Source organism: Gopherus flavomarginatus, chromosome 1 (genome assembly GCF_025201925.1).
Source record: "Gopherus flavomarginatus isolate rGopFla2 chromosome 1, rGopFla2.mat.asm, whole genome shotgun sequence".
NCBI classification, from domain to species: Eukaryota; Metazoa; Chordata; order Testudines; family Testudinidae; genus Gopherus; species Gopherus flavomarginatus.
The window spans coordinates 295,812,028-295,827,743 of NC_066617.1; the positions used below are offsets into that span (position 1 = coordinate 295,812,028).

Below are 15,716 nucleotides of genomic sequence, written 5' to 3' on the forward strand. Positions count from 1 at the left end.
AGCATTCTTGAAATCATGGGATGGGGAAAGGGGAGGGGAGAGTGTGGCCCAGAAATTCTCAGGGCCTTCTTGAAGTCCTAGAGATTAGCTGGGCATCTTGCATGAAGAGCAGTCCTGTGCATACAGCTTTCTGGGTCTTCCATAGAAAAATGTGTCCCTTAGATGGTCGTATCTGCAACATATAGATTTCCTCCTGGAAATTCTCTGCATTAGGAGTGATGCAATCCCAGGAAAATCACTTCTCCCTAACTCTACCCTCTTGAATTCCAATGCTGCCTTGTAATCTGCAAAGCCACAACTGCCCTGACTGAGGACTGGTTTCTTCACGCTCTAGAAAGGGTGAGAATGTGTATTAAAGCCCCTGTTTCTCCATCTTGCAGATCTCCCACCCAGTTTCCAAAAGCTTTTGCTTCCCTCTGTGAGCTGATCTGTCGAAGAGCATCTGGCCCTAGATTTCACCAGTGAAATCTTGGCCTGATTAATGTCAGTGGCAAATTTTCCATTGACTTCAATGGGGCCAGGATCTCACTCATGATATTTAGACCAATATTGAGTCACTGTACCTGGAAATAGCTTTAACTGAATAAATCTCATTATGTAGCTAGTACATTTCTGAATCTTTAGTACTTTTACTCATTCATTTCCTAATTAACATCCTCAACTTTTGTTGTCAGAAAGACAAGCATTTTTCATATGATATGCAATCACATTCATTATTCAGGCTGTAGCTTTGCTAATTGATTTTTATGCTGACCTAACTTTGTTTGGGGTTAGCCATTTTATGTTATGACATATTCATTGCTAATTGACGTCACGAAGTCCTTAATGGTGATTCAATACTTGGCCCAAGAAAATTAGCAACATATGAATGTGATATCTCCACCTACCTTTGCTGATTGTATGGTTGATTTCAGACTTCTCAAGGAGTTCTATTTTTCTGCCTCTCATGCATCACACAGTAAAGAATCTGTTATTTACTCTTAGCAGAATAATTAGGGCTCATTACTAATTCAGTGCTCTAACCTGATCTCTTGTGCTTTTGCACACAAATCCACATTTCTTGCATAAAGCTCCCATATAGCTCAGTGGATGTATAATACAATGTGCATTGGGGGGGTTTCTTTATTTGATTTTTAGAACTTTAAAACTGATCAGTTCCTAAGTCAGATTTAACTTGGTGTGTTACATCTAGCCAGCTAAAGACCAATCAAACCATACATTTAAGAGGGGATGAAAGTCAGATAAATACATGGGAACTTTAAAGGAAGGGATGTAAAATTATGTAAATTGAGGATAAAACTATTTAAAGATGTGTTGGAATGGGGAGAGGAGGTAAAGGGGCACCTTCTCTTCCATCCTAGCACACTTATGCATACAGCAGAGGAGACTTCCTACTAGACTTTGAGATAGCTCAAAGGGGTGTCCAACCACCACACTCACTGGTACACTGCAATCCCAAGGGAACATGGCCTGTCTTCAAGTGTGTCAATCAGGCCTCCAACTGTATAGCTCATGTGTTACAATGTGTATATATTTCAACAGTCAGTGATGCCCCTTTTCAAAGTACTTGCATATTGGGTACCATCAAGCAGTTCTCATCCCTCACCATATCACCTTGCATGAGCAAGCTGTTTCTTGGACCACATTCTATACACAGTTGACACTACTCTACTTTTTAGCTGCACCACTCCACCATTCAGCTCCTACCATTAATGGAAAGAGTTTGTCCTCAGTGTTCAATTCCTTTTTAGGTACATGCTAAAATGGATAATGAAGTCCCTTTAGATTCTTATATTACTGGTTCTCCAGCTCTGGTTCCCCAACTCTGGTTCCAAGCATACAAAAGATATAAAGAACATAAATCCTCTAACAGATTCCCTACCAACATCTTTGTCATGATATTAGCAAAGACATGGTGTCTGTTGGGGGAAAGAAAAAAAAACAATGTGGGGGAACAGTCACTAGATTAAGTTCAGGGTGAATTAGCTACAGAGTGGACTGTAGTTGCCCAGATGTAGGGAAAAAAAGGAATGAGCTGAGAAGAAAAAAGTGAGGACACAAAGAAGGGAGAGGTAAGATTACACCTGAAATGATTCAGTACATTTCACAACGTTCAAACTTTTTGTGGCCATATCTAAGTTGAATCAAAGCTCTGAGGTTTGTCAATCACTGGACAAAATACAGATATCAAGTCATTTAAACAAGACATCCAAAGTGTGTGATGCTCTTTACATGACACACCATGCCAAGCATAGCATAAATAGCCTCCCTGGAACATTTTAAGTACCCTTCCCCATTTTAGTGGACGAAACATTTGGTTAGATTGTAGGGAGAATGTTCTGTTCCCAGAAGGAAAGGTGTGGGAGAGCTCATGTTTGGGAAATGCCTCCCCCAGCCTCATCAGGTAAGGGGAGTGCTCTTTGTTGGTCAGGCCAAAAACAGATATGCTGCTCACAGAAGGAAGGGGGAAGGAATACTCCCTTGAAAACATTTGTATGCTTCTTTAGAAGAGATTACACATTTGGACTATCTCAGTTACTTCTAAATAATAAAGGTCTTCAGTGATCAACAGCAATCAATTACAGAGAGATCAATAATCTAGTTGATTTATTAATTATATTGCATTAGAGTACAAAGACCTTCACTGAGATTCAGGCTGCATTGTGCTAGGCCAGGGGTCGGCAGCCTCTGGCATGTGGCTCGCCAGGTAAGCACCCTGGCAGGCCGGGCCAGTTTGTTCACATGCTGCGTCGGCAGATTCGGTTGACCACGGCTCCCACTGGCTGTGGTTTGCCGTCCCAGGCCAATGGGGGTGGTAGGAAGTCTCAGCCAGTGCATTCATCAGCCCGTGTCGTTTCCCTCAGCCTCCATTCACCTGGGATGGCGAACCGCGGCCAGTGGGAGCCGTGGTTGGCCAAACCTGCTGACATAGCAGGTAAACAAACTGACCTGGTGAGCCATGTGTCAGAGGTTGCTGACCCCTGTGCTAGATGCTGTAAAAACACAAAGCAAAAGACAATCCCTGCTCCAAAAAACTAACACATTAAATAGTGAAAATAGGCAAGGATGTGTGCATGTGTGTGTGTGCGTGTGTGTGTGTGAAAGGAAGTAGAACCATTTTACTTATGGGAAAGTAAGGGTCAGACAGATTAAGGGCCAGTTTTTCAGATTCTCAGCACTTACAACCGGGGCCAAATGTTCAAAAGTGTAGAAAATCCAGCAACTCCTTTGTAGCATTTTAGGCCAAATTTTCAAGAGCTTGACCTCTAATTTGCTAAACTCTTTAAACCCTACTTATGTATTATGGTGCCTAACTGGAAAGTGAGCACTCTTGGAAATCCCAGCCTTTGGGGACTGACCCTTTAAAAGTTACAGATGACGTCTGCGACAAAGCTAGGAATTTGGATGCAGATCTTCTGATTTCCAATTCTATTCCTTAATCACTACATCTTTGTGTACTTTGATCCAAATTTCTACAGATTCACTTTCATGGTTATAATCTGAAGTAGTAATATAGATATATAATACTTGTCTCATTTATACCTAGCTCCTACAGAAGGCCTGAAATATCTACCACATTCTGTGAATGGATTTTCCCAACCATCTTGGCTGGTGTTTTATATTTCTGTTTCTCCAATTTGGGATCTCCATAAATTTCCCTACACTCTCTATATTTGGGGTGACATCAAATATCTTTTGAACTGCTAGATCAACTTGTGTTCAGTTTATTTTCATTACTGAGTAAATTGAGATGGATTCATTCACTGTGAAGGTCACAGACTAAATGATTACTCAGGGCATTTTCCAAGTCATCCATATAATTGCAATGCTCTGCTAATTTTCATACTTCAGTAAACACTGAGAAACTTGCTCAAAGCTGCATTATTTTACAAGTAAACTATTAAAATAAATATGCTGTAATTGCGACTTTAAAGGGAAAATAACACCTCATGATTTCACTAGAACTGGGAAAATCAGAAAATGTGTCTGCACAATTTTTTTTTTTTTTTAGAATAAATGTGTGTGTGTGTGTGTATATTAGTTTTGTTTCTTATTTGTTTGGTCTTGAAATTATTACACTTTTATTCAAGAACCAATTTTTTTGATCTTTCTTTTCTTTAGTCCATGTGCACCAAGAGAAACACTGCCACACAGTCTGGCCAATTCGTACACAGGCACACAAAGAGAGAGACAGTGTGTGTATTGTGTTGTATGATTTCTGTCCAGTACATTTCTCAGGACATACAAATGAAGAATATTTTACTGAATGTTATAAATATTTTCCCGTTGCTGAAATACTATGATGGTTTCCTGTATCAAAATATTGCCTGCTTTCACAAATCAATTTACAGTAGTGGGGCTCAGGTTACCTGCCAAACTAGAAAGAGGAGAAAGTCAGTGTTAGAGTGCTATTCAATTTCAAGAGCTTTATCCATATTGACTAATTCTCACAACATGGGGAACAATAGTTATCTTTTCTCAAGCAAAAAACCTACTGGTCTCAATTAGAGTTTTTGTTTCAGTAAAGCTTAAGTAAGGATTGCAGAATTAGCTCATAACTAATCAGAATGAGAACGCTTATCAAATGAACTCTGATTCATTGATAACACATTATTTTAGTCTCCATTATTACTATGCTATATGCCAGATATTTCAATTTCTTTTCATGACAGTATCAAAACCACTGATGTTTTATAAATGGAGTATTTATTGACTCCAGCTTTTGATTAAACTATCACTCCTCAAAAGGACAATTGATCAGCCTCTTGCTGTAGAGAAGAGGAGATGCTCCTTGAACATTTTCTGTCTTAGCTGTAGAGTTTTCAGGGAGACATGTGCATTTTAAAATGTTTCAGACAGAAAATCATACGATCAATAATCTTGAGCCAGAATGAGGAGGAACAGTGCTATCATCTAAAATGATTGATCTGACAGAGGAGATAAATATCACTAAAATAATAGCACGGCCTAGCACACAACCATTTTGTGAGTTCGATAATGATCTCTTGAGAAAAAAGACAGACTCACCAGGTATGTTTGTTTACAAATAAGTGGGTAAATAAATGTTCTTACTCTATAGTAAATTATTTGTTCATAGAGATGGTGCTAAGCATTGTGTCGGCCAGCTTTTGACCTGATATTGGAGAGGACTTTTCCAGTTAATGGAGTCCTCGTACATTAACCGGTCTTAGGGTAAGTATGTGTTCTCCTCATTTTACAATGGAGCTTTGAACAGGATTCCTTGTCAAGAGGAAATTATTTTTACCAAAAGGAACTAAACTTTGGCCCAAGTCATATGAGCTGTGCTAAGCAACTATGCAACTATGCATGGGAAAGCACTCTCTGAATTGCTTGCAAAATATCAATAAATATTTCTTAGATGCCAGGATAATTCTTTTAAGAAAAAATGGTTTCTTTTCTTTGTCCAGCTTCTTGTATATTTAATCCATTTTAATTCTTATACTGCATTGCCAAACAAAGGAAATATTACCCCAAATAATGCACACTGGCATAACCATTAATAAACTGTCTTGGTCCTATAGTCCAACCATCAGAGAATTCGTGCTCCTTTCTTAGCTGCAACGGAGCATCTCTTGGCATGCCTGAGGATGTGACAAAGGTGGATATTTGCTTCCTACACCTCACTCAAATTCTAGGGCCACGTAGGTACTAGCAAAAAAACTTCAGGACCAGACTTCAAAGAGAAACTGCTGAGCTCCTGTTCATCTGCAAATTTGACACCATCAGCTCAGGATTAAACGAAGACTCTGAATGGCTTGCCAACTACAAAACCAGTTTCTCCTTCCTTGGTTTTCACACCTCAACTGCTAGAACAGGGCCTCATCCTCTCTGATTGAACTAACCTTTTTATCTCTAGCTTGCTTGCATATATATACCTGCCCCTGGAAATTTCCACTACGTGCATCTGACAAAATGGGTATTCACCCACGAAAGCTCATGCTCCAAAACGTCTGTTAGTCTATAAGGTGCCGCAGGATTCTTTGCTGGTTTTACATAATTGACGTAAATACTTCCAAAGTAACCAGTCATGACTTTCCTTAACACTTTTCAATTTTAGAGGCTACTTTGCAGTTTCTATCCATTTCTATTTTGAGAGGGATTTTAGGATTCCCTGTCTTCCTCAAAATTTAGAGATGAGGCTAAGTGAAGTTTCGAAGATCCAAAGTTTGGGAGGCGTTGAGACTGGCTTTTCATTTAAGTTCATCTCTCATCACAATACTAGAATAGGATGGAGCATAAATCATTGAGACAGTCCTTATTGAGGCAACATTTCTACTTTAATTGACATAAATCAAGCCGTTCAGGACTGATTCCTTTGTTTTTTCTTTGTGGCTCCGACCAATCAATGCTTGAAAAAGGAATGACCATTTCCCTGGGTCTTACTAATATGATACCCCAGTAAATGAGTTCAGTAAGCACTGTCACTGAGATTTTTCCCAGCTAAGAAAATAAAGATTTTTTTTTTTATGGAAGCACATACCATGCTATCCACTTTGTAAGCACATAAATTCCTCAAACATAAAAAGTCGCATACATGGTCCAAAATGAAAAGTTGCAATCCTGTAAATACTCAAAGGCCATGAAGAGATATGAGGGAACAGAAGAAGTACCCACACCTCAGTTTTATTTGTACATGGATCATGTCTTTCTAATTTTAAAATTGAATTAAAATCATAGGATATTAATCTAATCTAATGCAGATAAGCTCCAAAAAGCACCAATAAAGTCCATCATAATAAAAATGCAATGTCCAAATAGTAAGTTTAAAGCCATGCTAAATCTTTTACATTTATACTGAGGGGAAAGAAAAACCAACTATAATTTGGATGTAAATGAGAGATTAACCAAAAATTAGAGAAATTCAGAAAAGGGAGAAATTCTAATGCCTTTCCACAGTCTCCTTTTAAATAAGGAGAGACTGTGACTGATTAGTTTTGCACAATGAAGGATTAATTTCCGTATAAATAGGAGGTCAAGGTAAAACGGTCCCTAGGCAAAGATTACTGCTGTCAAAGAAAAAAGATATGTATCTTAGAGTCTGATACTGCTCCATTGAAGTCAAGGGCAACTGTTTCCCTCAAAAAATAAATAAATAAATTCAATGGGCAGAGAATCAAGGCCAAGAAGAATACTGGCAAAAAAGTATGGTTTGTGACATTTTTATTCCTTTTTAATGTTTGTCCTTGAGAGTAAGTAAAAGATGTTGGACATTGATAGGTCATTTGTTTGTGTGCTCTTTGTAACTAACGATATATCACCTCATGTTAAAAGAAATGCTTTTACAGTCGTTTACTCACTGCTTCCTGTAAGAAGTGCAGTGTTATTATGATCTATTGTGATTACTTTTATTACTACAATTATTTTATATTACTATTGCTATTATTTCTTATCAGTTGTTTAGTTCAGATATTATACTTCAAGCTATCCAATGGGCATAATAGATAGCTCTTGCTTCTAAGATCTTACAGTCTAAAAATCAAACACATCAAAGATGGGATGAACTGTGGAATCCGGTAGTGGAGATAATTTATCCTGCTGGATATTAAATATATATACAAATATATTCATGATGATATTTATGATGATTTTATTATTGCTATAGAGCTCTTCTTGTGGGCCTCAGCATGACCATCATCTTCCTCTATAGGTGAAATTATTTGCTGAATTTTATTATTTTGTTTTAACCAATGTAAGTAGATGACCTATAAGATCTCATTCCTGTAAAGTGCTGAACACCTACTCTCATTAACTTTTGGATAAGCCCTTAGGGACAGATTTTTCAAAAGAGGTTGAGAATCATGTGTTCAGTTCCTCAGAACTCATCACTGGGGCCAGATTTTCAGTAAACCTGACACCTATTTAGAAACTTAATTTTTAAGTCTTATATACCAATCATGCCAAGCTCTTCTGCAGATGTGGCCGCTTATTTCGGTACTTAAATGGGAGCTGAACTCTTTTGAAAATCTGGCCCTGACTATGGGTGCTGAGTACTCGTGAAAATTCTGGCCATACTGTTGCAAGGCAAGACAAACATTAATAACTGGAGTCAAATATAGTCTGAATGGAGTCTGAATTCATTTGGTAGATGATTTAATGAATAATGAAGGTGGCTGAGTCACCATTTCATCAAGGATAAAAACAAGATGCTTTTTAGTTATTTGTGATTGCACCAAAACAAGAAGTTTTGAAAACCACTGAAACAATCAGTCTCAATAGGTATTTCAGCAGAGATAAAAAAGACAATTTTGAAAAGTGAAGTGCTCGTCTCCTTGAGGGGGCCATTTAGGGAACTAGGGTAAAAATCTGTCTGGGGATTGGTCCTGCTTTGAGCAGGGGGTTGGACTAGATGACCTTCTGAAGTCCCTTCCAACCTTGATATTCTATGATTCTATGATTCTCTAATCTTACCTGGACACTGAGTAGAAGGCATCATGCTGCATGGATATGCAGTGATATGCTGCATGGAACTCCTGGGGAACTCCTGGGACCCTATGTTAAAATTCTGTCATGATATTGAAGAGAAAGTTGGGATAATTTCCCTTCCTCTGATGGAGTTCACTCATGCTCTAGATACTGCTAAATCTTCCATGCCAGACACAATTTATCCCTTCAGTTTATTAAAAAATCCTTTTGAAGAGCAAATGCTTTCCCTTTGGAGTGGACAAAATGTCAAGTATTTTCATAAAATTTCCCAGGGAGAGATGCCAAAGGACCCAGTTCTTCCTCTACAAGGGCTTCACACACAGGCCCAGCTTCAAACAATATGAGTTGACCATACAGTGTTATGGAACCTATACTGCACTTAAAGAAACCAAGTCAATTTTTTTCCCCTTAGCAAATGCAATTGAATATGTTTGCACTGGTGTTGCCTCCCTTGAGGATTGCTCATCTGTTTAAATGGGAAAACAAATTAATAGATTTCTTAATTCTTCACCCTTCTTTCCTGCAAACAGAGGCATCCCTGAGACACCGGCTATATCACAGGCTAGTGGAAAATGCTTGTGTGGGAGCCCCTATTAAAATATTGGCAGCACGACCCTGCTTCAAAGGGAAATTTCAAAGCAAGTAATTCTTCAGGGTGACTTGACTAATAACTATGGGAACCCTCAAGAAAACCATTAACCTGTAACTTCTACTGACTAAAGAGTGTCTGCTATTTTAGGAACTAATCCTGCTGTCTCTGCTCAGGCAAAGCTCCTGTGGAAATGATGAACGTGTTGTCTGAGTTAGGACTGAATCTATTGTCAATTAATTAGTTATAGTTCGATACATTTTTCCCTCTCTCTGTTTGTTTTTATGCTTTTAGAAGCTTAAAAATAATGTGTCTCTCCCATCCAGTTGCATCTGTTTTCATTCTGCATATGGGGATTTCAGCCCTGTCATTCTTACCCTTGAAATCATTAGGACGCTCTGGTTGCCTCCTTGTCTGTGTGGTTTCATTACTTTGAGATTGTGATTTGACATTAAAAGAATAATTTCAGTGCTTAATTCTAATATTTTATCCAGCTAAATACATATTTGCTCTAGCAGAATAGTATGCATATTGAGTGAAAAATCCTGCTTTTCTGTTCAGTGTGAAGCATTACCAGCCAGCCAGGTACTGCAAGGCAAAATGGCTCAGGGCAAGTTGGCTCAACTAACTGCTCCTTTTACACAAGAACAATGTTTTCCATTGTTTAACAGCTGCCACATACTGGAGCCTGTGTGCAGGGACACAAGGTGCATATACCGGACCCAAAGCTGGCTGCTCTTTGGTGGTGCAGCAGTCAGTTGCAGTGATCTTTTGCATGGTAGAAAGCAACTTCTACCTGCTGCTATTTGGCAATTCAAGAGGCTTTCTGATCCTCCTTCTCCCATTATGTATCCACATAGCACAGGGCAGGATTTTTGTGCCCTATTTTGCCCTCAATATCTGGCATAACTAGGCAGGCAGATAGATATGCTTGCATGAACTGTAACAGGTGACACAAGAGAGCTGAAAATCAGTGCATCCCATAATGAGAGAACAGAAACAAATGGGTCAGGCTAGAGGCATAGCCATCTAGTTAAGGTGGAGTTGCATTTTGAGCATAATTAGATGTTTAATTACACAGTTAAATTGAATAGATATATTTGCTTTTAAAAGCAATTATTGATGAAAATAACTTTTAAAAATGTATCCTCTATTTCCTGCACATCAGATTGCTGAGAGATTTGTAGTATTTGATTCTGGTTATTTTCTTTCCTTTGCAAGTAAAATACAGAGGAAGAGGCAAACACAGCAAAGCATGAATAACTGTCAAAAAGTATTTGTAAAATATAAACTCAACCAAAGGATAAAAATCAGCATGAGCCAATACAGAACAGTTTAAAGCATAATTAACAGAGTGAGAATAAATAAACCTTATCAAGGATCGATTAACAAATTTTATTCAGATGAAAATAAACTATTTTTATAATTAGAAGCCCTTACACCATATTTCACAATCCAAGTCTGCCTAATATGTGTGCGTTTGGACACATATACATACTATGCATATATGACTGGCTTAGAGTGACCAGACAGCAAATGTGAAAAATCGGGATGGGAGCGGGGGGTAATGGGAGTCTAAATAAGAAGAAGACCCCAAAATTGGGACTGTCCCCATAAAATCGGGACATCTGGTCACCCTAGACTGGCTGAAAGTATGGTATCATCTTGTAGTTAAGGCATCGGACTCAGACACAGGATATCAGATATTAATTTTTCCACTGACTTCCTCTGTGACCAACTCACTTTGTGCCTCAGTTCTCCATCTGTAAAGTGGGGATAGAACACTGTCATAGAATACCAGGGTTAGAAGGGACCTCAGGAGGTCATGTAGTCCAACCCCCTGCTCAAAGCAGGACCTATCCCCAGACAGATTTTTTGTCCCAGATCCCTAAATGGCCCCCTCAAGGATTGAACTCACAACCCTGGGTTTACCAATAATAACACTTTCGCTGTTTTATGTACTTAGATTGTAAATTCTTTGGGGCAGAGACTGAATATTACTCTGTACTGTGTATGGCACAAAGGAACCTTAACCTTTGCTGGAGTATCTGGGTGCTACCAAAATACAAGCTAAGGATAATGTGAAGATGACTGTATATATTTTCATTTTATAAAGCTGAGAAAACAACTCATGAATATTTTTTAATTATACACTGTTTTTATTAAAATATTTGCAAATAGGATTTTTTCTTATTGCTCAGCCACTGTTACCACCATTATTCAGCCAGAGCACTACCCTTTATTTGGGTTTAGTATGCGTTCACCTACCCAGATTATGCAAAGGAGGAGCAGAGCCAATACCTCAGTCCTCTCCTCAGTAGTATCTTGGGAGCCTAGCTTTATAATGACAATGACTGTGATTGTGCCCAGGGATGTTTTGATAGCATGGAGACAAGCACAATATAAATAACTAAACTTAGCGGATGAAAATACAGGAGTGATTTCTTTTGCTCTCTCTACGCCCTTCTCCATGTCAGGACAGAGTCATGCACAATCAAGCATTCATAGAACTGATAGCTGAGCTGCTTAGACATAGCCAGAGTGGAGCATTGTAAGTAGAGCTTTAAAGCGGCACTTTGACTTCACACTAAGTTTTGACTCCCACCTTTGAAAATCTTGGTTCTGATATTTAAAGCTTAGTATCTCATTTACCTGCACTCTTTGGCACTGAAGCTGTTGTCCTGAACAAGGAAGCCCAATTCTACCACTACCAATATCAGGTAGACATCTAAATACCTTAATTGCACTTGCATATGAAAACAGGGCTATAGTGGAAAGTGTTTTGTGACCTACTGTTGCTCACTATAATATAGTCTTGCTACAATGATGGAATTAGAGATTGGGAGTGAATACATTATTATCTATATCATGCATTTCACTTTCAAAAAGGAATTTTTTCTCCCCATGCAAACTTTAGCAGAACTACTGTATAATGCATTGCACATACTAGCCGTGCAGGAAACATCAGTTTATAGTGACCCCAGACTTCAGGTACCTTGAACAATAGAAATCAGATGAAAAGACAAGTGTCTTAATACTGAGTTTGCAGGCATTCTTGTAAGAGAATTACTTTATATTTTTGCTTTGTTGCTTTATTTGACATCCGCTTCACATGATAGATCAATGCAGTCTAGTTCCCTTGCCTACTTGTGTTACCGTACAAGGGTGTCTATGAGGCAATACCTCAAAGTTCTATGGACTCACTAAAGATTAGTGGTAGAATTGGGCTTCCTTGTTCAGGACAACAACTTCAGTGCCAAAGAAACATAACAGTAAATGAACATTTAATGAGCTTGGAATTCATGGAGTGTTTAGAACAATAAAAGCTTCCAAATGAATAATTGTTTCACTGCAGGAAACTTTTGCATCCTAAATTGCTCAGTGCTTCGACTTTAAACTAGCCCACATTTCTATTAGTTAATCTGTGGGGACTGTAGAACAGGCAGTGGACTGGAAAAGGATTCATATAAAAATGTATGCAGCATGGGTAACACTGGAAAAATGAAATCAGAATCATGTCATCATAGGAACCATTATAAGAGATGGAAATTATTTTCATTTGCCTACAACAGTTACAAGCAGAATTGAAATATAATTCAACAGAATTTTCATAATTGGAATTTGAAAATAGATTTTAGAGTTTTTCTAGGACTTCCACACATAAATCAGCCCTTGCTTGCTGATACATTCATCATATGTCATTGAAGAAAATCAACAAACAGTACCTGCATGTATCATTCCCTGAAACTATCCCTTAGGCATATTACATAGACCAGAATCTCTACCAGTTCAATCAGAAGCCTATGAAAACAAACTAGGACTTTACCATACATTTTAGATATCTACATTTAAGACATAATAAGAAAAATAATGCTCTTCATCGCCGATTTAAGCTCAACAGTGAGGATATCTCATGAAAACTGCTGGTGGAATGAGGAAGTGCAAAAAGAAGTAAGAAATAAGGAAAAAGTCATAAAGTGATGGAAAGTAATCCATCAGAAGAAGCAGTTGCTGCCTACAGAGCCTTCAAGGGAGCAGCAAATCAAGCTATCAGAATGATGAGAACCCTAACTTTAGGTGAGCTGTATAATGTGTTGAAGAATGGTAATCAGACTGCCAGACAGAAAAGATATGTGATCATGTGGAGAAGAAGCAAAAGGAGGGAAGATGGAAGATGCCATTTGTAAGGGATGCAGGGGCAGACTGCTTGTAACAAGAAAAATGGCACATAAAAGGTGGCAAAATACTTAGTGAGGAGAACCCTTTATGTGCCAAGCTACCATTGTGTGAACTGATAATCAATGGCCTGTCAGAAGCATTTCTGTTAAGGCTGCATTTCTGAAAATGGCACCTGGAAAATCAGCAGGTCCAGATGAAGTCATGGCAGCTATGATCAAAGACTTGAGAGACATTGATGGACACAGTTTGGAAAGAGAAGAAAATTTCAGAAGAATGGAGAAAGTCTATACTGGTACCTATATACAAACAAAAGGTTGCATACAAGACTATTCAAAGTAACAAACAATTAATCCTGTCCCACTGCATGAAACTATTAGAGAGAATCATTCACAGTCATACTTGTGGAATAGTGGAGCCCATTTTAGGAAAGGAGTGGTTTGGTTTTAGAAAAGGAAAAGGGATGACAGATTATATGCTGATCAATAGACAGTTGGCCGAAAAGAAGCTGAAGGTAAACATCAAGCAGAGTGGGCTCTCCTAAATTTGGAGAAAACATTTGACAAAGTATCTCAGTGACTGCTGAGGCCTCCACTGAAATTCTGTGGGGTACTGGAGGACCTTGTCCAGATGGTGATGGTTGTGTAGGATGGTTCCATGACAAAGGTACAGATACCCTTAGGTGCAATGAAGGGTTCTGAGGTGAAGGTTGGGCTCCATCAAGGATCAGTGCTTATCCATTACTATTCATAATTGTGACAGGCTTCATAAGTAAGCAATTCCAAATAGAATATGGTACAGAGTTAAACTTTGTAGACAATGTTGTGCTAATGGCTGATAGTGATGAATACTCGTCAAGTGATGCCTGGAACAGAGAACTAACAAACTATGGTCTAAAAATGAGCAAAGAAACCACAGAAGTCAGGTAGGGTCTCCCATGGAATCAAGACAGTTGAATATCAACAATTAGGGTCAGTTCCTAAATCAGGTTTCTTTGTTTAAGTTCCTAAGGGGTTGGTTAGTGACAAATGGACAAATCAAGAGCAAACTTCAGGGAAGGCTGCTGACTAGGGGGAAGTCTGGTACAAGATAAGTGGAATTATTTATGATCAACAAATGCCAAAACTACTTATGGAACAACAACACAAAACTATGGTAATACCAGCTCTTCTGTTGGGATTGGAGACATGAGGGACAAAAGAGAGGCACTTGAGAAGACCATTGCTGGGTCACTTGTGGAATGATCTCATCAGGAATGAGACCTAGGTCTGCTGCATCAGAGAAAAGCCACAAGAGAGGATGCTGAGATGGTATGGGCATATATGAAGGCTGGATGAAGGGAATCCTATTATGGAGCCATTTGAGACTAGAGTTCAAGGGCAGAGAACAGGAGGACAGCCAAGAAAATGGTGAATAGATTGTGTATGGGAAGTTGGTGATATTCTTTCTGCTTTCTGACTGGATAATTTGCTTTTTCCTCTTCTAAATTGTACACAGCAGCTTGTACAAAAAAATTTCTATGATTTCAAAAATCCATTTTCCCTCCACTTATGTTCTAAAACTGCAATTATAAAATTTGTACAGTAGTTTTCAGCCAGATTATTTCTGTCCTCATCTAAACCAATTTCAACCCATTCCTCTGTCTACCCAGATCTTATTTGACCTAGATTACCGAGCATGACTGAGCACCTGCACTTTTCCTTGTTCTTTTCCCTTCCTTCTGCAGATAGTGGGCAACTGTGCAGCAACCCTGCTTCTGTGGTTTGGAAATCGTGGGAGAAGCAAGTTCTCCTGAGATTTCTGGCCCATGAGGCAGAAGAAAGTAGTATGCATTTTGAGCTGTGAATTAAACCATCTATTCCCAAATGATTAATCAGGAAATAACTTCCATTCCACTGAGCGTTGGCAGAACACAAAGAAGAATGTGAATTTGGCAATAGTACTAACGTCAATTTATTTTCCAGTGTGTCATACTTCTGTGAACTTGAAATTTGACAATACGTATTCCGTAGTCCCTTCATTTCAGACGACAGATGAGAAAAGCAAACAAAGCTTCTCTGTTTATAGTTTTGCTTATCAAACTCCTTGTACTGAAATTTGCATGTTTTGGGTTTTGTGTTTTTTAGGTTATATTCAGTGGGAGGTCGTGATGGAAGTTCTTGTTTGAGTTCAATGGAGTATTATGATCCTCACACAAATAAATGGAATATGTGTGCTCCGATGTGTAAGAGAAGAGGAGGTGTAGGTGTGGCCACATGTGATGGCTTTCTCTATGCAGTTGGAGGCCATGATGCTCCTGCTTCTAACCACTGTTCCCGACTGCTGGACTATGTAGAAAGGTATCCATTTAGTGTACAATTACATGTGCTGTTTTGGAATGCAAAACAGGTTACAATTGTCTGTATCCTAAAAATTGTAAGAGTTAAGTATGCTTTTTTAACTAAATGACAAGTGAACTCAAAAAAAATGTTGTTAACCATATATAACTACTTTAATAAGATAAATA

The 15,716-nt window shown here is 38.5% G+C and overlaps 1 protein-coding gene across 2 annotated transcripts in view; it reads left to right on the forward strand.

Annotated features, from left to right (window-relative positions):
* Positions 1-15,716, forward strand: part of KLHL1 (kelch like family member 1) — a 476,546-nt gene that overhangs the window by 448,127 nt on the left and 12,703 nt on the right. For both annotated transcript variants that reach the window (XM_050948454.1, XM_050948465.1), the window contains one exon: positions 15,337-15,549. In XM_050948454.1, coding sequence (XP_050804411.1) covers positions 15,337-15,549 — 213 coding nt within the window. The remainder of the gene's footprint in view (positions 1-15,336; positions 15,550-15,716) is intronic.